The sequence below is a fragment of the Ascaphus truei genome, chromosome 5, assembly GCF_040206685.1.
Source record: "Ascaphus truei isolate aAscTru1 chromosome 5, aAscTru1.hap1, whole genome shotgun sequence".
Taxonomy (NCBI): domain Eukaryota; kingdom Metazoa; phylum Chordata; class Amphibia; order Anura; family Ascaphidae; genus Ascaphus; species Ascaphus truei.
This window is the reverse complement of record NC_134487.1, coordinates 188,909,920-188,935,221: the sequence shown is the minus strand read 5'-3', so window position 1 is coordinate 188,935,221 and position 25,302 is coordinate 188,909,920. Positions and strand designations below refer to the sequence as shown.

At 48.0% G+C, this 25,302-nt stretch overlaps 1 protein-coding gene across 2 annotated transcripts in view; it reads left to right on the top strand.

Moving 5' to 3' along the window:
* LOC142495660 (chromaffin granule amine transporter-like) overlaps positions 1-25,302 on the top strand; it is an 82,176-nt gene that overhangs the window by 29,342 nt on the left and 27,532 nt on the right. For both annotated transcript variants that reach the window (XM_075601422.1, XM_075601421.1), the window contains exons 5-12: positions 1,193-1,276; positions 1,482-1,574; positions 1,907-1,996; positions 2,168-2,211; positions 2,307-2,367; positions 2,737-2,832; positions 20,823-20,901; positions 21,023-21,074. In XM_075601422.1, coding sequence (XP_075457537.1) covers positions 1,193-1,276; positions 1,482-1,574; positions 1,907-1,996; positions 2,168-2,211; positions 2,307-2,367; positions 2,737-2,832; positions 20,823-20,901; positions 21,023-21,074 — 599 coding nt within the window. The remainder of the gene's footprint in view (positions 1-1,192; positions 1,277-1,481; positions 1,575-1,906; positions 1,997-2,167; positions 2,212-2,306; positions 2,368-2,736; positions 2,833-20,822; positions 20,902-21,022; positions 21,075-25,302) is intronic.

Below are 25,302 nucleotides of genomic sequence, written 5' to 3'. Positions count from 1 at the left end.
ACAGGCCCCGTTATGGGGTGCCGGTATCCCCTGCACTTTCAAGCGTCACGTGACCGGGACATTGAAATTCTGCAGGGGATACCAGCACCCCATAACGGGACCTGAAACCAATGCTGTTCAGCTCCGGAGACCCCCTGCTCATGTACACTATAATTAAAATGTATTTATTTAGTGTACGATCGCCTGTAACAGCCTTGCATGGATGTCATGCAGAATCTCCATGCAAATGTCACAGACGGCTTATTTTTTCTATCAGCTAGCTTACGGGAAGTTTCAGTGCGCTAGCAGAGGGAAAAAACATTGCACGCATGATAAGCCAATTTTGGGCACGCCCGATAGAAAATGGGCTGAAGACCTTAGTGAATCGCACCGCCGGCTTCATTTTTTATCGGACGTGATAAATTTTTTCAGCCCGGCACAAAAGCTCAGAGCTTAGTGCATAGCCCCCTCATTCTTTGTTATGTGATATATGTTAAAAACCTGTCTTGAAAATGTAAAATAAAAAGAAACAAAAAAAATACACACATCCTCAATACATATAAATATACACCCACCCCCCAATACATATACAAATACAAATACACCCCCCAATACATATACAAATACACCCCCCCAATACATATAAAAATACAATACCGAAATACATATTAAAAAAACAGACTTACCTTGGGATGGTGAGGCCGTGCCCGGTGGCTGCGGGGGGCCCCATGGCCGGACAAAGTAGTTGCCATTGGGCCCCGGCTCTCCCCCCGCTGCGGGCCTCCTTCACTGTATCACATGCCAAGCTTACAACACCAACACGCCCTGGGCCTCCCTCTAATGCCAGTGTGCGTCGGAAGCTGGGCCATGCTTTCTTCTGGCGCGCGATGTCAGAGAGGCACGGCGCGCGCCATCGTCAGAAGCTCAGCATGGGACATGCAGTGAGGGAGACTCGCACCTGGGTGAGAGCCAGGGCCCAGAGGCAACTACTTTGTCCAGTCGCCGGACCCCCGGCAGCCACCGGGCTTCGGACACTTGTCCTGGCTCTCCCCACATGTTGGCGGCCCTGATGTGGTGTCTCTATGAGTAATTGGGCCTGTCTGCGATGGGTTGTCTCTCAGTGGGGATCTCTCTCAATGGGGGTATCTCTGCTCTCTCTTTCTCACTCAGTTAAACTCTCTCTCATGGTCGTTCGTCTCTATCTCTCTTGTAGTGTTTGCTTTCTCTGGCACATACACCCTTCTCTTTGTGGCAAGGTCTCTCCAGGGTGTTGGATCGTCTTTCTCTTCTGTGGCAGGTAACATCTTCTCACAAGTCTGACTCCTTTTACCATTAGAGCTCTACTTCACACATTCCCTTGTTAACCTCTCCATTTCATCCCCTATTTCTCTCTCCATCCTTCACTCCGCTGTTTTACGGTATCTTTCTCCCTCCATCTCATTCTCTTTCTCCTTCGCTCTCCCTTTACATATACACTTGCATCAGTATACATGTCCCTTCAGGTCTGGGCATGCTGGCAAGTGTGTATCCAGATGACCATGAGCGAGGAAAAGCTATGGGAATAGCATTGGGAGGTCTGGCCTTGGGAGTCCTCAGTAAGTACAACTCCATGAGGCTTCCCACATGAGATGTGCTAGTTTCTACTCTGAGGATCAGTCTCTGTGTTGGTTTCACTCTGCATATCTATCTATCTTTGTCTCTTCCTATAAGGGTCTCTTTATATTCCTCTGACGGTCTCCATTTCTCTGTCTACCTCAGAGGGTCTCTCTATGTCTCTCTCCCTCTGAGTATCTTTCTCTCGCCCCGCTCCTCTGAGGGTCTCTCTCACTCTCTCTTTCCCTCTGAATGGCACTTTCTCTTCCTGTTTCTCTCTCCCCCTCCCTCTCTCCCAGGGTTTCCCTCACCCCTTGTATCTCGGCCTCTGCAGCGGGAGCTCCCTTCGGATCAGTCATGTATGAGTTTGTTGGAAAGTCATCTCCATTCCTGATCCTAGCAGTCCTGGCTTTGCTAGATGGAGGTGAGGAACATATATACAGTATATGTATCTTATACCCATAGAGTAGTAAGGGTTGGGGCATGTTATGTTTGCTCTTTCCTCAGCTCTGTATCATATGGTGATGTTAATGTCACTGCCTCTCCTCAGCTCTGTCATATTGTCACACTAATGTCACTTTCTCTATATCCTCAGCTCTACAGCTGTGTATTCTTAGGCCAGCAACGTTTTCACCAGAGGTAAGTGTTCTGAGATGTCTGATATGTGACAAGGACAGAGACAGAAGATGTGATCTTTGCTAATGGTGCTGATCCATTGTGTCATGTTTCCCCAGAGTTCTGCCCCAACATCTTTCTTTAATCTACTCAAGGACCCCTATATTTTGGTGGCTGCTGGTAAGATGGAATCTGTCTGTGAGTACAATGAATAGTGGGAGGTCTGTAGGCAGACACTGACCAGTTATAAAGTATACTGGTGGGTTATTAATCAATGGAATGAGTCTACAGCGGGACTGACCTATGGAAGAGGGCTACAAGAGGGCATTGACCAATGTGAGGATTCTGCAAGAGACGCAAAAGTAGACCAGATCATGCTGCACTCACCTATAGGAGATTGGTACTAGGTTTCACAAGCCAATAGGATGGGTCTACTGACTAACAGGAAAACTCTACAGTAGGGCATTGGCCAATGAGGGAGTTGGGGGGGCTTGAGATGTACCATGGGTCAGCGTGTGCATGGTAACTCACCTTATCCTTTCCTTTCAGGGTGTCTTTGCTTTGCCAATATGGGTGTTGGCATGCTGGAACCCACCCTACCCATTTGGATGATGGAAACCATGTGCTCACCCAACTGGCAGCTTGGTACGTGCTGGTCTTGCATTCCTTAGGCAATAACTTTCCTTCTGTGACCCTGAATGTGAGGGCTCATTATTACAAGAGTGTAGTGATATATTGTGCTGTGGTCTCTCATGTATGTTACCATAAATATATCATAATGGCCACATAAAGGGAACTTCCACTGGAGTTTGATTACCCTTGACTTATACTATAGATTATAATCGCTATCAACCCAACTCCTGAGTGCATTATTACAGTAGCAGAAACCCTATACGATCTTTCTTGGCTATATTAACTGAGGGAAACACGACTCCTGAGTACCTTATTCCTATGGCACTGGCACTGCACAGTCCATCAAAGAAATTGAACTTGAGGGTAATCCAGCTCCTGAACGCCTTATTACCCCAGCAGTAGTCCTGTATAACCCCTACTGGTGACTAGTAACAATGTATGATGCAATATTCATGTAGGGGTTCCCAGCTCCTGAGTGTCTTATTGTCAACAGCGACACTGCACAATTTCTCAGAGCAATAGAATTTGAGGTTAACCAAGCTTCTGAGATCATTATTTGCCAGACAGCGACACCTTAGACTGATTGCGCTTGGGAGTTGGGTTATCCTCAAGTTTTGTCACCCTTATGGCCCTGTGGGTTGATATATCACTGCGGAGAGAATGCCTGGTAAGTGTCATGTTTTTATTTACATGCAAATCAAGCCACTTTATCATCTTACAGTACCGACACACTTTATCCGAGTGTGGTCGGTACCGCAAGCCGGGAAATCTCCCGGCTTGCTAGTGGCCGCCCCTCGGCGTGCCGCGCGTCATAAACGCGCGGTCACGCGTCATCGGGAGCGTGCGCCCCCTGCACGTGCGTCCAGGGGCTCCCCGAGGGAGCCCTGGTGTCCCGCGATCGCGGGACAGCGGCAGGGGGTTCCGGGGGACCCGGCGGACCCGGCAGCGGTAGGGAGAGCGCCCCGATCGGAGGGCGCTCTTCCGCTGCTTCGGCGCGCGCCCGTCACTCTCGGGCGCGCGCCAGGCTACTGCTGCGGCAGAGAACGGGCAAATGCTCGAATAAACTCTGCCGCAGCAGTACATGCTGCCCTGTATGAGATCTCATCAGAAAAGCATTTCCCGGCTTAACGAAGGAAAAGACCTCTCCACCGGCTGCACTCACGTTGACATCATCAGGGCTTCAGCTAACCTATTCACGTGATGCACAGTTGGGTGCAGGCAGCAATTTAATCTGTTTGTTGGCAGAGAGGCCAGCAGCGCTTTGCAAAGCCATTAAACATGTCACTGTCATTAGCGTAACCATACGTCCATGTTTTTCATTAAACGTCCTGGGGTCCTGACAATTTTCTGTAAATCGTTCAAATAACCAATTTTGTACTCACTTAAAACTCCATAAAAATTGACACTGCTTGATTTCATGTGATCGATCATATCAAAGAGTAAACATTTTAAATGTTTCCCTCCCGGCCTGGCACCTAAGGAGTTTACATCAGTGTCTGTAATCTTGGCTACTCAGGATGCATTACCTTGTTTAGGGTGCCGGCTTCGTGCAGGCTGCATGTTGACAAGCATTGACGGCCACCAGGAACTTTATAAATTAAAACAGCAACTTTATTATCTCTTATACACAGTCTCACAGTTTGTATACATAGTGCATCTTGTATATCCAATGTAGTGTCTTTGGGCTGCACTGTTTGTAGGATTTCCATAGCGGTGCCCATTGACCAGGCAAGCTGCGAGGGAACCACCACCCCCTCCCCTTGTTAACCGATACCCACATATAACAGATAAGTAACAACAGACTTGGTTTGAATGTATAAAAGGCAGCGGCTTTATTTATTAAACAATAATAGAGTAACCGCTAGTTCCTGCCAGAGTGCTCACTTAATGGGGTAAGGGAAGGGGGTCAGCCAGGCAGGGCCGCCAACAGAAATCATGGGGCCCGGGACAAATGGAGGGAGCAAAGCCCTCCACCCAACCCATAGCGCACCGACCATGAAAAAAAAAATGTTAGCGCGCAACTTTCACTTAACCACCCAATCCATATAAAAATATACCCCCTCCCATCCCCCCAATCCATATAAAAAATACACCCCAAAACAAATAAAAATCAGACTTACCTTGTGGATGGCTGCTACTGGGAAGGAGGGGGGGCGGTGGCTGCTACAGGGGGGGGGGGGGGTGGCGCCGATGGCTGCTGCTGGGTGGGGCTCCGGTGGCTGCTACTGGGGGGGGGGGGGCACCGGTGGCTGCAGGATGCCTGGGGGGGAGGGGAAACGCAGCTAGGGTTGCCAGGTGGCTTGTCCAGAAATACTGGACACAATGCTAAAATATGCGAGACCCTCCCAATACATATAAATAAAAAGTACCCGACTCCCCCACTACATATAAAAAAATACCCCAAGCCCCCCAATATGTATAAAAAAAATACCCCAACCCCATTACATATATAAAATACTCCAGCCCCCCCAATACATGCATAAAATACCCCAGCCCCCCCCCCCCCCAATACATATATAAATGGAGGTGGGCCAGCCGCGGGGGGTGGCGGTGCTGGGGAGGTGGGCAGTAGCACTCTGGCGGCACTGCGCAGGCCCGGCGGAGCTGGGGGGTGAGCGCCACGGTGGTGACTGCTGTGGGGGTGGGATCACCCTGGCGGCACTGCGGGGGCCCGGCAAAGCTCGGGGGGGGGGCGGCCATGGGGGGAGGGGTGGTTTTGACGGTGCTTTACGATGCTGCGGGGGCCCGGCGGCAGGCACCTGTTCCACGAGGCTGCTCCCACATGCACCAGGCCTCCACTCACGCTGGCGCGCCGGAAACTTACCCAGCTGCTGATTTCCAGCGCTGCCAATAGGGAGACCCGGCAAAGAGTGTTGTTTTTTTTTGTTTGTTTGTTTGTTTGTTTGTTTTAATTAACTGGCGCCCGGCCACGCAGGGGGTCCGGGCGGCCGGGCCCCCCTGACACACGGGGCCCGGGACGCCAGTGCCCTTTGTCTCCCCCTCTTGGCGGGCCTGCAGCCAGGCCTTGTCCTGCTGCCCCCGTAGCGGGCCGAGCCCCCAATGAGCTGGCCGTTGTTGCGAGTGGGTTCCCAGTAGTCTTGTTCAGTTGACCCCACACACTCATGACTACCTCTGGGCTCCACCAGCCCCGAGCCCTGTCTGGCAAGGACAAGAACTTACTGCTCAAACTGACACCGTGACAGTGGCAACATGGTCAAACTGACCCCTCCTTTAGGAACTTCAGTCCTTTCTATTTCTCAGGAAGTCTTCTGACTTTGCCCTGTAAAATACAATAGTACATGTTAACAATGTTTACAGGCAGTATACTGTAGCTTAGCAGCTCAACAATGATAATCGTTCTATTTCCTCGTTACATACGAGTACCTGCCCCGACTACCTTCTGAAAAGGGATTGTGGGTTGGAATTTTGCTACAGCCGGGAGCAGAATGTATGCTCCCGCTCCCGGCTGTGTCTTAAGGCCTCTCCCTAGCCCCTCCCCCAGTCCCTACCAAAGGCTGCAACTGCGGTGGCCCAGAGACCCTAGTGAGGTGAGGGGGACTTTCCCCCAGTCATAGCCATCCCTCGCCTAACCGGCTAGAGGGATTGCTTGACCAGGGAGACTGCGAGGGACCCCCCTCCCTTTTTTAACCGATACCCATATATAACAGACAAGTAATGACAGACTCAGTTTGGAGGTATAAAAGGACGCAGCTTTGGTTATTAAACAATAATAGAGTAACCGCTAGTCCCTACTGGAGTGCTCGCTTTATGGGATAAGGGAAGGGGGTCAGCAAGGCCTTGTCCTGCTGTCCCCATAGCCGTCCGAGCCCCCAAAGAGCCGGCCTTGTCGCGAGTGTGTTCCAGGGAGTCACGTTCAGTTGACCCCGCCCACTCACTACTACCCCCGGGCTTCACCAGCCCGACCCCCGTCTGACAAGGACAAGCACTTACCCACCAAACCTCCGCCACCAATGGGTCTATTTAACCCCCCTTAAAGTAGGCCCGTGCCACCAAACCCATTAGGACCCTCTCCAACCTTTCTTTAAAGCTCTGATAAGCGTATGCCGTCAGCCCTAAATAGGCTGACTAATTTGCACGGCATCACCATCTTGTTCAACTTTACGTGCGCTCAGTCAACGGCACCCAGGGCGCGCGAGCCCCATCCACACTGCCCTGCAGGCTATGTCTGACCAGACAATCTAAATTCCCAGCCAAAGGACGAGGATGAGAGCAGGTCTTGCTTTATCGCATTGACTAGCTCGAAGTAGCGTCGCGCGTCCAGGTAGTTGCCCCCGGCATGAAGGATGATGATCCATGGTGCTCTTCTATCTCTGGCCATCGTCATTAGCCGTGGGATTAATTGGCCCCACCACAGCTCCCTACCTTCCCACCATAGCACCTTTGCATGCTCCGCACATAACCCCAAGGTTTCTCTCATATGGGCGTATGGCTCACTTCTCTGTGTATGAGTGAATCCCCGATGATCCATGCATCTGCGGCATCTGCGAAGGCATAAGGGTGGTGGAGGTTTATTCCAATAAGCGCTATTCCCCCGTTAACGTGGGCCTGAAGTAGGACCAGTATCTGTTAGACTTCCAATGTCCTATCTTCTGTATCGCTGTTACTGACAGACCCGCGTGCGATGTTTCCATTGCCGCCCCAATCCGGAACAAATGTTTTCCGTACTGTGACTCGTCTAGACCCTGGTGTTAAAGGTACATGCGAAAAACCCACAGGTACTGAAATCTAGATAACGGTACTCCATCCGCGTGTAGAAGTAGAGGACCTTGCCCGTCTGGCCTGCATTCCAAGTATTCCTCAAGCACATTAACTGGTCAGAAAACGGTCCCTGGTAGACCTAGCAATGAAATCCAAGCTCTCTTCCCCCGCTGGTCCATTTTCGACCTTTGAATGTGCAGCTTAACTGACCCATTCCCTAAAATTACGTCCTTGAACTGCAAGCCTCCCTCTCCTTTGCGTGATACGCAGACTAGCTCCCCGGCTCTCAATGCTGCAAAGAAGGCCAACGCAAACATCAGTCGAAAAAGCCTCGCCTCGAACATGGAAAAATGCACTCTGTCTGCCATCTGCGTTAGACTTTCTAGTATTGCTGGTGTTACTGGCCTTCTGCTGTCTTTTGATTTCGTCCCCTTCGTTAACCCTGCTAACACCCTTTTGACTATAAACGTCTTTGTCGGATCCTTCTTGCCTTCTAACCTCAAACAGAAGGAAACCCCCGTCAGTTGCTTCCCTTCGGATCCTCCTGTTAAACCCTTTGTTCTTAAGTTTAAAACGAACGATAGTAAGGTCCCTATTCTTGACACTTCTAGACCCAATTCTCCTGCTTGGCTTTGATAATTGCTCCAAGCCGCTGTGTACCACGTACCCGGAGCCAGAGAGGATCGTACTAGCTTGGTCACTGGGTCGTCGTCAGTTCCCGCAAGTCTACTGGGCATGGACTGCCGTTCGTGCCAGTGCCAGTTTCCGAAACGGAAACAGTGTCAGTGCCAGTTTCCGAAACGGCACCATCTGTAACCGGGATAAAGAATCAGCAATGTTATTTGCAACCCCCCGGACATGCAATGTTCAAGTGCAGACATGAAAGTACAAAATTGTGCAGATGGGTAACTGGAGGGGAGCGTGAACTGAAATTGTACCCACTTCTACTTACCCCCATGTTATCCGACCAGAACATGACTTCCTTATTTGCGAATAAATGACCCCACAGGCGCACCGCGATGGGCAAGGGGAATAGCTCTAGAAATGTTAGGTTCCCATTGAGCTGAGTCTCCCTCCATTGGAGAGGGGATTGTTCCGCACACCATGCCCTGTGAAAGTAAGCCCCAAAACCGACTGAACCTGACACATCAATAAACAATTGTAGCTCAGTGTTATGGGCTGGGCGCACTCGCCACAAGGTTTTGCCATTATAATACCGTAAAAAATCCAACCAAACCGCCAAATCTTTGCAGATTTCAGCGGTGACCAGGATGAAGGGGCTAGGATGTTTTACCACAACTGTGGCAGCAGAGAGGCGCATAGCAAACACCCTTCCTGCCAGCATGACGCGTTCTGTGAAGACTAAGCAGCACTTGGAAATGCCTCAATGAGGTTTTTTTGAGGGCCTTGAATTTCCAAAGCAACTTGCCTAGAGCGACTAGCTTTTCCGGAGGGAGCCTGTACTCCATCCTCACTGAGTCAATCTCGATGCCCAAAAAAGTAAGGAGGGTTGTTGGATGCACCGTTTTTTTCATCGGCCAAGGGAACGCCAAACACGCACCATGGCTGAAAATTCAAACAGCCACCTTGCGCATAAATCTGAACCCCCGGGGCCAACAAAAAGGAAATTGTCCAAAAAGTGAATGGCCCCTGCTGCCTGTACCTTTTTACATGGTACCCATTCCAGGAAGGTGCTAAACGTCTAGAAATAAAAACAAGAAAGCGCACATCCCATTGGCAAGCATAAATCAACGTAGTACTTGTCCTCAAGTATGCAGCCTAGCAAGTGTAAACACTCTGGGTAAACCGGCAAAAGCCTGAAAGACGATTTGATGTCAGCTTTTGACATTAATGCCCCTTTACTCATCTGTCCCACTAGTGCTGCCGTTTGATCGAAGTTTGCGTAAGTAACCTCACACAACTCTCAATCGATACCGTCATTCACTGACGATCCCTCTGGGTAGGAGAGGTGTTGAATTAACCTATACGCCCCCGCCACGCTCCCACTCCTGGCTGTGCCTGAAAGCCTCTCCCTAGCCCCTCCCCCAGTCCTTCCCTCTGGCCACGATGGCGGCCCAGAGACCCTAGTGAGGTGAGGGGGGGGATTGCCCCACGGTCATGGCCATCCCTCACCTAATCGGCTAGAGGGATTGCTTCTCGGCTCGCTGTGAATTTGCTGAGGTTTAATGATCAAGTTACGTATACGCCCTCCTGCTTCATAGGGCCCCCTGGGCCCCTGACGGGCCTGGTACTAGTCTTTCTGTTGTCAGCCAGTGTTGACAGGATGATCAGTGAGGGGAGTCTATCCCAACTTGTCCGTGAACAGACCCCCAGATCATGCATAACTCTGCTTGCCATATGTCCCGATGGTGGGCTACACACAACCATCACCACCAGTCCACTCTCATGGTATTCTTTAGCGTGTTGGCGTGGGAGCTCCGGTGTTTATCTAACTCCTAATTTAGAGCTACCACATAATTTGACTCGTTCACCTGCCGGATTACTGGGTACAGGCCGGACCAGGCAGACAGGAGCTTGTTCTGGCGAGTCGGCTTTAGAACAAGCACTTGCTTCCCCAGGATGAACTCTCTACTACGGGCATCTGCCTAGTCTGAGCTCCCAGGTTAGCCTGCACTAATCCCATCAGATCGATTAACAGATCCCTGAGCTCCACCACATACTGGAGGACAATTGCATCCATTGTGGTAGTCTTTCCCTCCCATCCCTCCATGAACAGGTCGAAGGGTGAGAAGCCGATAGACACTTGTGGCACTTCCATGTATGCGAACAGTAGGTGCTGCAGTCCCCTCCTTTGGTCTCCACAAATGCCTGCAGCATTTCTTTCAGGGTGCTATTGAACAGCTCACACAGTTCGTTCGTTTGAGGGTAGTAGGGGGCCGTGCGGTGAGGGGTCAGCCCGCACCCAGCACAGAGACTCTGGAGAAGTTCACTCATGAACTGTGCTTCCTGGTCAGTCAGGATCTCACAAGGAAAACCTACGTAGTAAAAATATTTATGAGCAATAATACAATGGAGAAAAGAGCAAACACCACAGGTACCTGGTCGCAAAGTCCACGACCATTAAATTATACCTTTTCCCTGACCTAATGGGCATCATCAGGGCCCCAAAGATGTCTACCGCCACCCACTGGAAAAGTTCCCCGATCACCAGTAGCGGCCTCATGGGGGCCTTCGCATGATCAGCTTGCCACTCACTGGCAGGTATCACAGGTGTGGCAGAATGCACATGCCTCCCACGATACCCTCGGACAGTAGAATTTCTGGGTCAGCATGGCACTCATATGTGTAACCCCTGATGCTCAGCTAGCAAGCAACTGTACTTACTAGGAACCACCAATTGACATTTGGTTGTTCATGGTCTGTCCGGAGCTGCCGGTGCTATTTCCCTTGTATGAGTCCACAGTGCCACAGGATCCACTCGGATCTGGGCTCAAAGGATTGTTCAGCAGCAAGCTGCCTCCTTCCCTCCAAGCTCAGGTCCGTCTGCAAGGATATCCAGAATGCCTGATTCTGCTCCTTCCCACTGGCCCTAGTCACACTGTCAGGGAAATCAGTCACAGTCAAGGCGGACTCTGCTCATCTCACCTGGTCAACCTCCTTTGGAACGTCCATGACTGGAGGCCCCAAGATCCGGGGAATGATGGGTTCAGGGTTGAGATCCTGAACAACAGCTGATGCTTGGTCCAGATCCTGGAGACTCCAAGTCCTCCTTGTAGCTGCATTGGAGCAGACCAAGGTCATTGCTGGACAGTACAGCTGCTTCTAAGCCGGGAAAAATGCTGACATCATGGATGCCTTGGCCTGCACCACAGTCCAGGGATACATGGGCTACTTGGAGGGATTTGAGGGATTTGATGCCTCCATCTGCCAGGGTCACCCTCATCCCCTCCCTGTGTAAAAGGTGCTCTTGCCTGAATTAGAGTAACAGCAGTGTCGGAATCCAGCATACCGGCGGTCATCCGGTCCCCAATGGTTACCGATCGGAAGTGCTTGATCCAAATGTCGGTGGGATCAAGCCCGACCATGTCAACTTGGGATGCTTCTTCGGCTGGAACAAGGGGGTTGGTCGCTTGGGTCGCTGCGACTGGCATTGGAAACATAGGGGAGAGTGCTGGGTCATCTGCGCTGCCTATCCATGCAACAGGCCAGGTTGCTGGGGTACGTTGCCCAGCCCCTGTACTTTGGGGCCAGGGAAGCTTGGGCAGTCCTGTTTCATGTGCCCCTTCTGGTTGCACTGAAGCACCATCTTTCATGGGCGAACTCGGTGGATACCGGCCGGATACTTGTAGTCACTGTGGCTGGCCGCCAGGGTCTCACACCGGTTCAGCTGGAATTGGGCTGTCTGGGCCGGAAAGGTACTGCAGAGTTAAGGAACACCGGGGGCTGCCTCCGGAGCTGAGGCTGGGCAGCCACAAAGTCTTCTGCCAAGGTGGCCGCTTGCCTCACACTGGCCGGTTTGTGGTTGATGACCCACTGCCGCACCTCAGCAAGCATTTCAGTATGAACTGCTGTTTGATCATCAGGTCATGGAGGGTCTTAAGGTGGTCACCTCACACCCAGCGAGCCACCGTTTAGACTGGTGCTCTAGCCGGGACATGAACTCAAGGTGCATGCCCTAGAACCCTTTGTTTAGAGTTTTCAACTAGGTCTGGTAGGTATCTCGAGTAATGGCATAACGTGACAGGATAACCTCCTTCACAACGGGTAATCTTTCACATCCTCCCGGCCCATCTCACGATTTGCCATGGCTGCTTTGCTGCGCTGCTGAGGGACCAGGTACTTGACCAAGTCCTCCTCAGGTAAGTCGTGCATTTCACAATAGCTCTCAAAGGACCACAGATACCCATCGATTTTATCCGTGTTCTAATAGAACATAGCAAAGCTGCCATATGTGAGTCAGGTTTCCGAATGGAACGGGACCTCCGACTTCCAGAGGACGATCGGGACCTCGACTGGACAGGTGCCCAAGCAGCCAGGTTCTGGAGCATGGCGACTCGCTCAGCAGCGGTGGCCCCACTGCCTAGGTCTTCCAGCGCACACTGAATGTCCGCTGGTATACCCACCTTCGCTGTGGGTGGCCCTGACAGAGCCTCCACCGACTCATCGTTGGAGTTGGCGGTGATTCCCATAGTCCGGAAGGGCTCGGAGCCACCTCTGGGCTGGCCAGTGCATCAGCTTTAACCACTGAGCAGTGTGCCTCATAGGCTTCCAGGTTGGCAACCAGCAACTTCTTGTCATGGCTCCTGGTGCGACCCGGTCCTTGGTCCAGGACCGATACTTGGCCGACAAACTCCTGTGTGATATTTGTATTTCATGACTATACTGAGTTACCAAGTCTACACCGATATTTACCACAGTTAGCTACCCGTGTCTTAAACATAGAGAGGAGGCTATATCTAGGAATACACCGTCAGGGTATACACTGTACTGGTATCCCATATGGGTGTTACCTTAATGCTATTTATACGGGTATCTGTTTAATAATGTAATGTACACTTGATTGTCCAGACATAAGATAGATACCTCTCTATTAACCCCACACCACGATCTAGTTACCACCATTAGGGAATACTTGATTACTTGTATTTGGATTGTCCACCATATTCCCTTTTTGGTGTTACCTATCACCCTTTTGTTTTAATTGTTTTTATGATAGAGTTTGCATCGTTGTCTTTGTACTAATAAAACTTTATTATTTTGGCTCGCATTACGCTTTTAGTGGTAACTGTCCTCCCACAGTGCTGGGAGCGGTTACTTTGTGTACCCTATACAGCTAATTAGACAATTTGTCAGGGAGAATTATACCCCTATACATTACAGCAGCCTTGTTGTGTAATTAATAGGGATCTTTGGGAGACATCGTGATCTCCTTGTCTGTTTTTATATGTTATTACCATTCCTTTGCACGGTTGTGTTTTGATCATTTATCCTATTTATTTTCACATATTGGTGAGGGTTTATCACAAGTTATATATATGAAAATTAACCGACCAGAGCCCAGGGACAGAGTCCTGTAAGAGTATCCGTAGTCGGTAAGCAGGCAGGAGGTCAGGGCTGGCGGCAGTGTTGCAGAATCCAGGCAACAGGCAAAGGGTCAGGGCAGGCAGCGAGGTCGGGACCACGGTCCCGGGTCAGCAACAGGAATTCCAAATGAACAGGGAAGCCACAATGATAGGCAAGCCACAGCAACAGGCTGCCTCTGGAACAGGGAAGCCACATGGATGTGCAAGCCACAGCAACAGGCTGGCCTCTGGAACAGGGAAGCCACATGGATGTGCAAGCCACAGCAACAGGCTGGCCTCTGGAACAGGGAAGCCACATGGATGTGCAAGCCACAGCAACAGGCTGCCTCTGGAACAGGGAAGCCACAATGATAGGCAAGCCACAGGGACTGGCAAGCCACACGGAAGGCTCAGGAACTGGAGCTTAGGGCACAGCAACAGGCTGCCTCTGGAACAGGGAAGCCACAATGATAGGCAAGCCACAGGGACTGGCATGCCACACGGAAGGCTCAGGCACTAGAAGGCTCAGGAACTAGAGCCCAGGGCAGCCAGGAACAAAGGGAAAACAAATATAATGCCCAGGCAATGGCTGGAAGTCACTGGCTGCTATTTAAGCCCTTGAACAGGTGCAGCTAATATAGCAGGCTGCCAGTAATCAAAATGTCCACAGCAGCCAGGTAAGGGCGGGTCCCAGCCAAAGCCTGGACCCCTTACAAAAGGTCACATGAATTTTTGCAACATTCCCTCCTGAACAGAGAGTTAACCCCTGTCCCTTAAGTGCTGGAACCAGGCGACACAACATATAGATACAACACATCATATTATTGACATGATGGGGTAATGGCGGGCTTAACCTTTATTAAAAGCAGCCAAATCTACCCCTACCGTCACAATCACCACTAACTGCGCTGTCTCACTGCATGTTCCTCATTAAGTCTAACGATTGGACTGATGCCAAATAATTTGCTGCTACTGTACATGCATCAAAATTATCACACACATTCCCAGTTAGCTCAAACTCCAACACCCACCACATTAACCAATGGTTTGGTTATACCTTGACGTTGGTACAGTATGCAGGCTTATGACGCTTTGGCCAAAGGGTTTAACTAAATAACCAAGAAAATATTATTATTGAAGTATTTAAACTTTATACTTATTACCACATATTGAGGAACCAACCAGGAGAGGAGCAATACTGGATTTGGTCATATCAAACAATGTAGAAGTAATAACAAATATTCAAGTCCTGGAACATTTGGGTAACAGTGATCATAACATGGTCTCATTTGAAATAAATTATCAAAAAACAGATTTCTTGGGTTCAACAAAGACCTTAAACTTTAGGCCTCACTTTATTAAAATCTGCCTTTCTAATCTAATAGTAATACAATGGGATGATGTTTTTGCAGGGAAAAATGTAGAAGACTAATGGGCAGTCTTTAAAACATTGTTAGAAAAGCACACTTATCAGTGAATACCCTTGGGTAGTAAGTATAAAAGAAATAAAGTCAAAACCAATGTGGCTAAATAAACTGGTAGGGGAGGAAATGGATAAGAAGAGGAAGGCGTTTAGATTCGTTTAAGTCAGAAGGGACAGAGACATTGTATCAGAATTATAAGGAATATAACAAAAATTGCAAAAGGGCAATCAAAATAGCAAAAATGGATAATGAAAAAAGGATTGCAATAGAAAGTAAGGTCAACCCTAAAAAGTTCTTTAAGTACTTAATAACAAAAAAATGAGAAAAGAAAATATAGGACCCTTTCAGTGTGAGATGGGTAGGCAGATTATTGGAGATAAGGAAAAAGATGAGGAATTAAACAAATTATTTGCCTCTGTGTTTACCAGGGAAGAATCAAGTTCAATAGTAGTGCCACAGGAGGAAGCCACAACCTCCATATTAATGATCAATTGGTTAACTGAGGAAGAAGTTCATAAGCGACTTGAAAAAATTAAAGTAAATAAGGCACCTGGCCCCGATGGCATACATCTAAGAGTTCTCAAGGAGTTAAGTTCAGTAATAGCCAAACCATTATATATAATATTCAAGGACTCCATTTCCACAGGCTCAGTACCACAAGATTGGCGTAAAGCAGATGTGGTGCCTATATTTAAAAAGGGAGCTAGATCACAACCGGGAAATTACAGACCTGTAAGCCTGACTTTAATAGTAGGGAAACTACTTGAAGGTTTAATACGGGATAATATTCAGGAATACCTAATGGAAACAAAATTATTAGTAATAGTCAGCATGGATTTATGAAGGATAGATCTTGCCAAACTAACCTTATTTGTTTCTTTGAGGAGGTAAGTAGGAATTTAGACCAGGGTAATGCAGTTGATGTGGTCTACTTAGATTTTGCAAAGGCTTTTGATACGGTTTCACACAAGGGGTTGGTGTACAAAATAAAGCAAATTGGACTCAGTAATAATATATGCACCTGGCTTGAAAACTGGTTAAAGGACAGACAACAGAGGGTTGTCATAAATGGAACTTTTTCAGGTTGGGCTAAAGTCATGAGTGGAGTACCTCAGGGATCGGTACTGGGACCCCTGCTTTTTAACTTGTTTATTAATGACCTTGAGGTTGGGATCGAGAGCAAAGTCTCCATCTTTGCTGATGATACTAAATTGTGTAAGGTAATAGAATCAGAGCAGGATGTAATTTCTCTTCAGAAGGACTTGGAGAGACTGGAAACGTGGGCAGGTAAATGTCAGATGAGGTTTAATACAGATAAATGTAAGGTTATGCATTTGGGATGCAAGAATAAACACGCGACTTACAAATTAAATGGGGATAAATTGGGGGAGTCTTTGATGGAGAAGGATTTAGGAGTACTTGTAGACAGCAGGCTTAGCAATAGTGCCCAAAGTCATGCAGTAGCTGCAAAGGCAAACAAGATCTTATCTTGCATTAAACGGGCAATGGATGGAAGGGAAGTAAACATAATTATGCCCCTTTATAAAGCATTAGTAAGACCACACCTTGAATATGGAGTACAATTTTGGGCACCACTCCTTAGAAAAGACATCCTGGAACTAGAGAGAGTGCAGAGAAGAGCCACCAAATTAATAAAGGGGATGGACAATCTAACTTATGAGGAGAGGCTAGCTAAATTAGATTTATTTACATTAGAAAAGAGGCGTCTAAGAGGGGATATGAGAACTATATACAAATATATTCGGGGACAATACAAGGAGCTTTCAAAATAACCATTCATCCCACGTGCAGTACAAAGGACTCGGGGCCATCCCTTAAGGTTGGAGGAAAGGAAATTTCACCAGCAACAAAGGAAAGGGTTCTTTACAGTAAGAGTAGTTAAAATGTGGAATTCATTACCCAGGGAGACTGTGATGGCAGATACAATAGATTTGTTCAAAAAAAGGTTGGACATCTTTTTAGAAAGGAAAGGTATACAGGGATATACCAAATAAGTATACATGGGAAGGATATTGATCCAGGGATTAATCCGATTGCCAATTCTTGGAGTCAGGAAGGAATTAATTTTTCCTCTTAATGGGGGTTTTTGTTTGCCTTCCTCTGGATCAATAAGCAAGTATAGATATAGGATAAAGTATCTGTTGTCTAAATTTAGCATAGGTTGAACTTGATGGACCTACGTCATTTTTCAAACTCATCTACTATGTAACTATGTAACTATATATGTTTTGTCAATTGGATGTAGCATTGGGCACCCCTGACTTTTGTTGTATGCATCAAAATTATGTCAGGAATGGCCCTACCCCTCTCCCTATGCAATATCTTGGGAAGCAGTTAGTCCTAACACATGCCCCTATTGTCAACCCACAATATCCTGTCCATGGTTACCCTTATCCCAAACTGCCTTCCTCCTGGCATTATTGACAGTCTAGGATAGAAAAGAATCCCTTTAGTGTGGCACGAAGAGAGACACCCTAATTAATACATAATCTTTATTAAGGTCAACTTAAAATATAACTGTTTGGACACCACATAAGCAAGACAAAAAACCTAATAAAAACAATTAAAAGAACCAAAGAGGTGTGGGCAAGTGTAACTAAGGTACTAGAGTTCCAGTGATTTATATATACCTGTTACTAGACATAGTGAAACACTTAGATGGTGTAAGTAGTGCCTTTATATTGTCCTGAGAAAACAGGATATATCCTAAATAGCCACAGTATTGGCTGAATAATCCACTGTGTAAGGGGAACCCTGTATAGGGACACCTTACCACCAAACTACTAATAATTGTAGTTGTTTGGCTGGGGTATGCACACAGTGATGCCACAGAAAAGTAACTGTGGCATACACAGGGGTGCTATTAGGACCATATAATATAACACAGCTGGACAGGATAGATAGTACAAAGTAATGGCTATTGACTAACCCTAGCTAACACACACACTGATAGCCGTTAAGGTAGGTTGGAACCCTCAAGAGGGACCTCCTACCCCCAAGCTGCTGATGATACAGACTGTGAAGCTAAGGGCTAAGCTACCCTGTATATACATCTATCAGGCAGCCACACTAGTGCAATACCTATATATCTCTTGTAAAAAGGGTCATTTCGTTTAACCCTTTGGCCAAAGCGTCTTAAGCCTGCTGCCACTTACAAGGCATGACCGAAGCAGGTCCTAACACTCACCTGGGTTAAAATTCTTATTTACCTTATAATTACAGGCAGAATGATCACATTGGATCTGTCGTAACCTGGCAAAATGAAACTGACCTGCCAACTTGGAAAGTGGGCTGGGGCAAGCTTAAACCTTGGGGGGGAGGGGCCACTACCCTCCCATATGCAACTGAGACCAGCTGCACACAGTTAGCAAAACACACAGATTCCCAACCAGCTCTAAGAAACCCCAACCATTACCACATAATATATATATGCATATAAGTGTCAAAAGGACTAGTGGGCGTGGCTTAATGTATACAACAAAAATGCCCAAAGCTACTTCCATTGTGACAAAAATATACAGTGCAATACCTATATATCTCTTGTTAAAAAGGGTCATTTAGTTTAACACTTTGGCCAAAGCGTCTTAAGCCTGCTGCCACTTACAAGGCATGACCAAAGCAGGTCCTAACACTCACCTGGGTTAAAATTCTTATTTACCAGTATAATTATAGGAAGAATGATCACATTGGATCTGTCGAAATGAAACTGACCTGCCAACTTGGAAAGTGGGGTGGGGCAAGCTTAAACCTTGGGGGGGAGGGTCCACTACCCTCCCATAAGCAACTGAGACTAGCTGCACACAGTTAACAAAATACACAGATTCCTAACAAGCTCTGAGAAACCCCAACCATTACCACATAATATATATATGCATATAAGTGTTTTTGTTGTTGTTTAATACCCAAGTGTAACTGCTGAGGCCTGTGCCGCCGCTGGGGCCTGCACTGCTTCCAGAGCCTGTCCTGCCCCTAGAGATGGGTAGAAATGGTGAAATTCTGCCTTCTGAACCCTCCACTCAAAATCCGCTCTACGATGCGAAATTCGTTGACAGATTTGTCCAAATTTCGATCCATGCGGATTTTTCATCAAAATGTACACAGAATCAGCCCTACCATTCTATTCACAAAGATATTAAACAAAATTTCACCCTTGCGCTCAATCCGCGAGAATTTTGACCAAAAATCCACCCTTGCCGTTAATCCGTGTGAATTTAAAAAAAATCTGTCCACTTGTTCAATCTGCACAGATTCTTAACCGAAATTCACCTTACGCTCAATCCACTTGAATTTTAACCAAAAATCCATGCCTCTCTGTTTAATCTGCGTGAATTTAACCCAAAATCCACCCTCGCTGACAAAAATTCACCCTCACGTTCAAGCCACGCAGACCTTGAACAAAATTCGCCGCCGTGTTCAATCCTCCTCCGTATCCTCGTAGGACCGGAAGGTACACGCTTCAGTCTGCCCGGGTTCATTACAGGAACACCACATTTTGTCCTCCATTTTGGAGGTATCAGGTATATTCTTTCTCCTGATCTCAGGAGGCGCTATTGCAGCTATATTCTCAATATATGCTAGAACCCCACCTGGCAGTCCTACAGGTGGTCAGATTTCACTTGCAGAGTTCGTATGTCTTACAGATGTCTCTTTTTTTCTGAGCAGCCATTTTAAAAACACATGGGTTTAGTGGGGTAGGCTTTGGTCATAGCCAGTACCTTGTGTGGGTCACCATCTGTCACAGTCCTCCAAGTCAAACTGTGGCGTTGTGGCTTTCTCCAGTGTACTGTAGCTTTCCTGCCTGGATGTGTAGGCCTTTAATTCTGGTCACTTCTGCACATGGTTCTTTTGTTCTTGGTTTTGTTGCTCAAGCTGTTGCAGGAACCGTAGGCAAACAAAAGCACAATCATTTCCCCAGACAGTCTCTGAGACCCCATTGAAATTCAAGGGCCACCTCTCATCCTAACTTCTGACACTATGTGTAGGAGACCAGTGCAGAGATACAGTACGACCAGAGGGACATAGATTGGGGAAATAAGCAGTTGCATTTATTGAGCCCCGTAGCTTCAAAACAATAGAACTTCAGGTCAGCAAAAACAAATCAAACAGGCCTTTCCCTTTGTACGGTCTGACTCACACTTCATAGTCCCTATCTGCAGGGCTGGGAGGTTAGGCCAATCTCTGACCCCAAAGTCTAAAGAGGAACCTGTATCCAGGGGCTCTTTACATCAGTCTCCAGGTCTGGGTTGGTGTCTATGTGGTGGGTGGAAATTGGGGCACCCACTGGCAGGTTTCAGGGTCCGCTGCTCAGGGTCTGCTGAGAGCCTTGTTCCCTGGTATGTTTGTGGCAGCACAGTCCATCTGTGCTAGAGAACCTCAGGCAGTTTGTGCAGACCACCTTTAAGCCTGCTTGATGAGCCAGGTGGAGACTGGCTAATTGACTCTGCCTGCAATCAACCAGCTCCTTGCTCGACTCATCAGCTACAGACAGGTGTGTGGTGTTGTGTGCTGCCTTTTTAAACTGGGGAACGGCCCTGTCAGAGATTCTCAACACTGGTCAGTATATGATACACAGATCTGTGCAGTATAGGATACACCACACTGGACAGTATATGATGCCTTGCACTGGACATTACTGTATATGATACACCACTCTGTACAATATATGATGCCCTGCTCTGTACAGTATATGATACCTTGCACTGTGCAGTCGGCGGTCTCAGTTTCTATCTAACACTCTATTTTCCCAGGTGTGGTTTTCCACACTTTTGCACTGTATAATCAGGGGTTTCAGTCTCTTTCTGACTCTTTTTCCCAGGTGTGGCTTTCCTGCCTGCCAGCATCGCATACCTCATATGCACTAACCTCTTTGGGATCCTGTCACACAAGATAGGGCGGTGAGTATTTTGTGCACCTGCCAGGGGATCAGAGGCTTAAAAAGGGGAAGATGCCGATGAGGCTTATTTAGGGGTGATCAGGGGCTGTCCATGTGACCTCAGTTTGCTGTTTCGGCTTCAGGTGGCTCTGCTGTCTGCTGGGAATGCTCTTGGCGGGGATCAGCCTCCTCTGTGTGAGTGAAAATCAAAGCTTGTGATGTATACACACAGTGCACCCAATACACAGACACATATAGTCCCCCCTTATACACACAAACACACACAATCCCCCTAATGCACACACATGCAGTGCCCCCTAATACATACACAGACAGACAGTTCTCCCTGACACATGCACAAACACTGCCCCTTGATACCCACACATTAAGTTCCCTCTATACACACACAGTGTCCCCTCACACATGCAAACACAGTGACCCCTTATACATGCACATACAGTTCCCCCTAATACAAACAAAGTTCCCCCTAATACACACAGACACACACACACACACACACAGTGACCCCTAACACACACACACACACACACACACCACATACTGACCCCTGATACACAAACATACAGTGTCCCCCTCATACACACATACAGTACCTCCTGATACACACACATACAGTGACCCCTAACACGCACACACACTGTGATGCCGACACCACATTGCAGTCTCTTTTGTCCCAAATGAGGCAGGAAACGCTGTATTTCTCTATACTTGGGGTTTATTTACAGGGATAAATAATATGAATAGGCCCACAGTCCCTTTAAGAAAAACCAAATAATAAAATCAAATCCTATTTCCATTAGGAAAGCTAACTGACTTCTCAGCTCCAACCCTTACTAACCCGGCTGCCAGCTAAGCCAGTTGTCAGCCCAAAACATGCCCTAGCATAAGCAATAAGGTAACAGCAGTCTTTGTAAACAATAGAAAGGGTTGTGCTTATCTTAGTCCATCTGGTGGTGTCCCTGCTTCAGCACAGTCTATCGTCCTTCCTTCTTCTCTTTGGGATTCCACCCCACGGGAGCTCAGGGAAACTCCTGTGTTCCTCTGTAACCAGCCGTCACTGCTTCAGCACAGCTCTCTTAGCAGTGTCTCTCAGCAGTGTCTCTCAGCCTTCTTTCGCCAGCTCCTGGTAGCTGGGAAGCTCCTCTGTCTCCCCCCTTCTCTGGGGAAAACTGTCTCTCAGTGCCTTGCTGCTTCCATACTCTTAAGGCACTCCCTGATTAATCAGCCAGCAGGTGAGCAGTCATGCCAGAGAGGATTAACTCTCTGTGGTGAAAAAATCCAATAGCTGCTCCATTCAACGCCTAGAGGACAGCGATGGCACCACATATCCCTCACCCCAGCGAAACATTATCCTGTGAGCGGCCTGTGCACTATTCCTGTGCACCCACCTCTTTGTCAGAGTTCAGCCCTTCCCTCCCCCCCCTTTTTTTTTCTTGCCTTCCAATTTAGGCATTTTCTTTTTGGGGTAATTACCAGGCCATCTGGGCCTGAAGACTGGTACCACACTATCTCCTTGTCTTGTACCAGTTTGAGTTTAAGGTTGAAGCTCTGCTTTTGTTGTGTCTCTTCTTGCAAAGGTTCCTGAGCATCCTGCTGTCTATTAGCTCTCTCTGCCAGGACTCCACGCCACTCTGTGACCTTGATCTGCATATCCTGATGATGCATCTCTGTCTTTTCCCTCTTGTGCTCAGAGTTTCCCTTACTCTGTAGAAGAGCCTTGACCTTGGTCAGCTCATTGCATACACTTGCCAGTGACTGTTTGGCCTTTTCCTGTGAAGACAGCAACTCCGCTTTAGCGGTGATGGCTTTTGGACCTTTTTCCAGCAGCGTACCTTCAGTGTTGGGTTTCACATCATTTATCTTCAGAACTTCAATTTGGTTTGGGGTCTTTTTAACCCCAAGTGTACCCCATGATGCCTCTCTTTTACAGTCGGCAGACTCGTAGGCTTGGGCCTGTCTTTCTTGTCTTACGAACATGGACACTCTTTAGTTCCATTCTCGACTGTCTCTTCACAGCGGCTGCCTTCCTTGCAAGGAATCCACTATGGGTCCCATAGTACAACAGGCTTCTTACTGTGCTACTACATAGCACCTTGGTCTTCCCATTCCGTGCCTTGTGGAAAGTAGACTGTAACACTGCAACGGTATTGCAGTCACGCTTCCTGGAACGCCTCACTTGCTTTATCTCTACCACCCTTTTACCCATGGGCTGCTTCTGTGACCCAAGGGTCTGTCTTAGGGTGGTAACCTCTTTCTCCAACTTCAGCTGAGAAATCTCCTGCTGGGCAGCATTAGAGTCCACCGTAGCGTCCTGCTCAGTCTTCAGATCCTCGAGTATCTCATCCAGGTCACGCTTTTGTTTTTCTGCCATCTTGCGGCCAGCACGCTCAGACTCCAGGTTCTTCCTCAGGTCATGAAGCTGTCCTTCTGCATTTCTTTTTTCACTTCATGCAGCTGCCAGTTCATCTTCTTTGGCGTCGAGTCGCGATTCCACATCTCCTAGCTGGTTCAGCGCAAGTCTTAAATCTGTTTCTTTTCCTTTATTTCTGACCTGCAACTGCCGGTGCTCCTCCCAGACCTTGTCCAGCTCCAGCTGCAGTCGGGCCATCTCATTGGCCGTGTGGTCCAGCAGCTTGCGGGTATCAGCCATCTCGGTTTCATAGCGCAATGTCAGGCAAGCCACCTGACGGACGGCCACCTTCTCCCGCTCGGCGAGATGTATCTTGTGCTCAGCAACCTGCGTTTGCAGCTCTTCAATTTGATCCTGCAAGTCCCCTCTCAGGGCCTTCACCTCTTCCCGGTGCTTACTCTGGGTTTGCATCAACGCCTCCTTCATCTTTTGGAGCTCTGCAGTTTTTGTCGCCAGTATCGCCGTTGCTTCTGTCTTCCAGGCTTCTTTCTCCTTGGCATACTGACTCATGGAGATGGAGTTGCCTCTCTGCTTCTCCAGCTCTTGCTCCAGTCTCTGGACCTTCTCGCACTCCCTCTAATACAGAATCACCTGGCTTCCCAGCTCCGCCCCTAGTGATGCTCTTGTGGCGTACAGCTTGGCCCTCAGCTCCTCATGCTGTTCTGTGGGGACATACTGGGTACTCAGCCGTTCCTGTAGCACTCGCTGCTTCTCCTTGGCCGCTTGCAGACTTGCATGTAGCTCTTGCAGTTGGCTCTGCCATAAGTGCGTTGCCTGTGTGTGCTGCTCCAGGGAGACATGTTGCATCCTCTCTGCATTCTGCAGTGCTTCCTGCACCTCTAGCTTTTCCTTGATCAATTGCTTCTCCACTTTTCCTGCTTGGTGAAGCTTCTTATCACATTTACTGATTTGATCAGTCAAGTCTGAATTTTTCTGTGTCAGACTTACATTCTCCTTCTTTACAGTCTCTAAATCCCTCAGGGCATTCTCATGGGTTTCCTTCAACATACCCAGCTCTGTGTTTAGACTGTGGCCCTCTTGGTGTGAGTGTTCCACCTCTGTGCCGAGAGCGTGAACCTCTTGTAGAGCCTTCCCATATTTCTGTTTGAGGTTAGCAATCAGTTTGTCCGATTTGTTCTGCTTTTCCTCCATGGTAGCAATTGAGGCGTTGGCATTTTCCAGACCAGTCGTCACCTCCTCCAACTCACTCCGTAAGAGACGCTCTGTTTTCTCCAAAACTGCGTACCCTTGTAAAGCTGGGAGTATACACTTCTAACTCGGCGTTCACTTCTCGCTCCTTATTGTTAGATTCTCGCTCCTTCATTAATCTCTGCAACAGGACTTCATAATCATGGCGAGCAGTTTGGAGTTCAGAAATTAAAGCCTCTTTATCCTGGATCAAGGATTCAGCATCCCTTTGCTCCTCCTTTTCATTTGCCACTGTTCCCATGACAATTCTGCCCATCACTCCGGTCTGCAGCACATCTCGGCGCCTTTCTGACGCATGTCCTGACAGTGCAGATTCAGGTGGTTCGGTCACTTCCTCTGTTTCTTGAGGAACAGTTTTATTTTTCTTCTTTCTTTTTGTTTTATTAGCTCCATAGACATCAGTAGTACTGGGCACACACTCTCATTATCATCGTCATCACCATCCTGCCTGAAGGGACAGTCTTTGGTATGGTTCAGCTTTTCACACCATAAACATCTCTGGTGCGGCTCCTTTTGCGGGACCACGCCAGGATACCCATTCCTGAAAGGACATTATTTTGTGTGGCCAGGCATATTACACATGAAACACATTCTATCCTCCATTTTCTACCTTCAGATGTATTCTTCACCTTGAACTACTGGAGGCGCTATTTCATTTACACACAGCACTTGCTAGCTGCAATTTCACTCGCTTCAGCAAAAAGCATCAACTTTACATACAGCACTGCAATCCTTTTCATACCCGACCGGCAGACTTTACACTTTCTTCAGAATTTTTTTTTT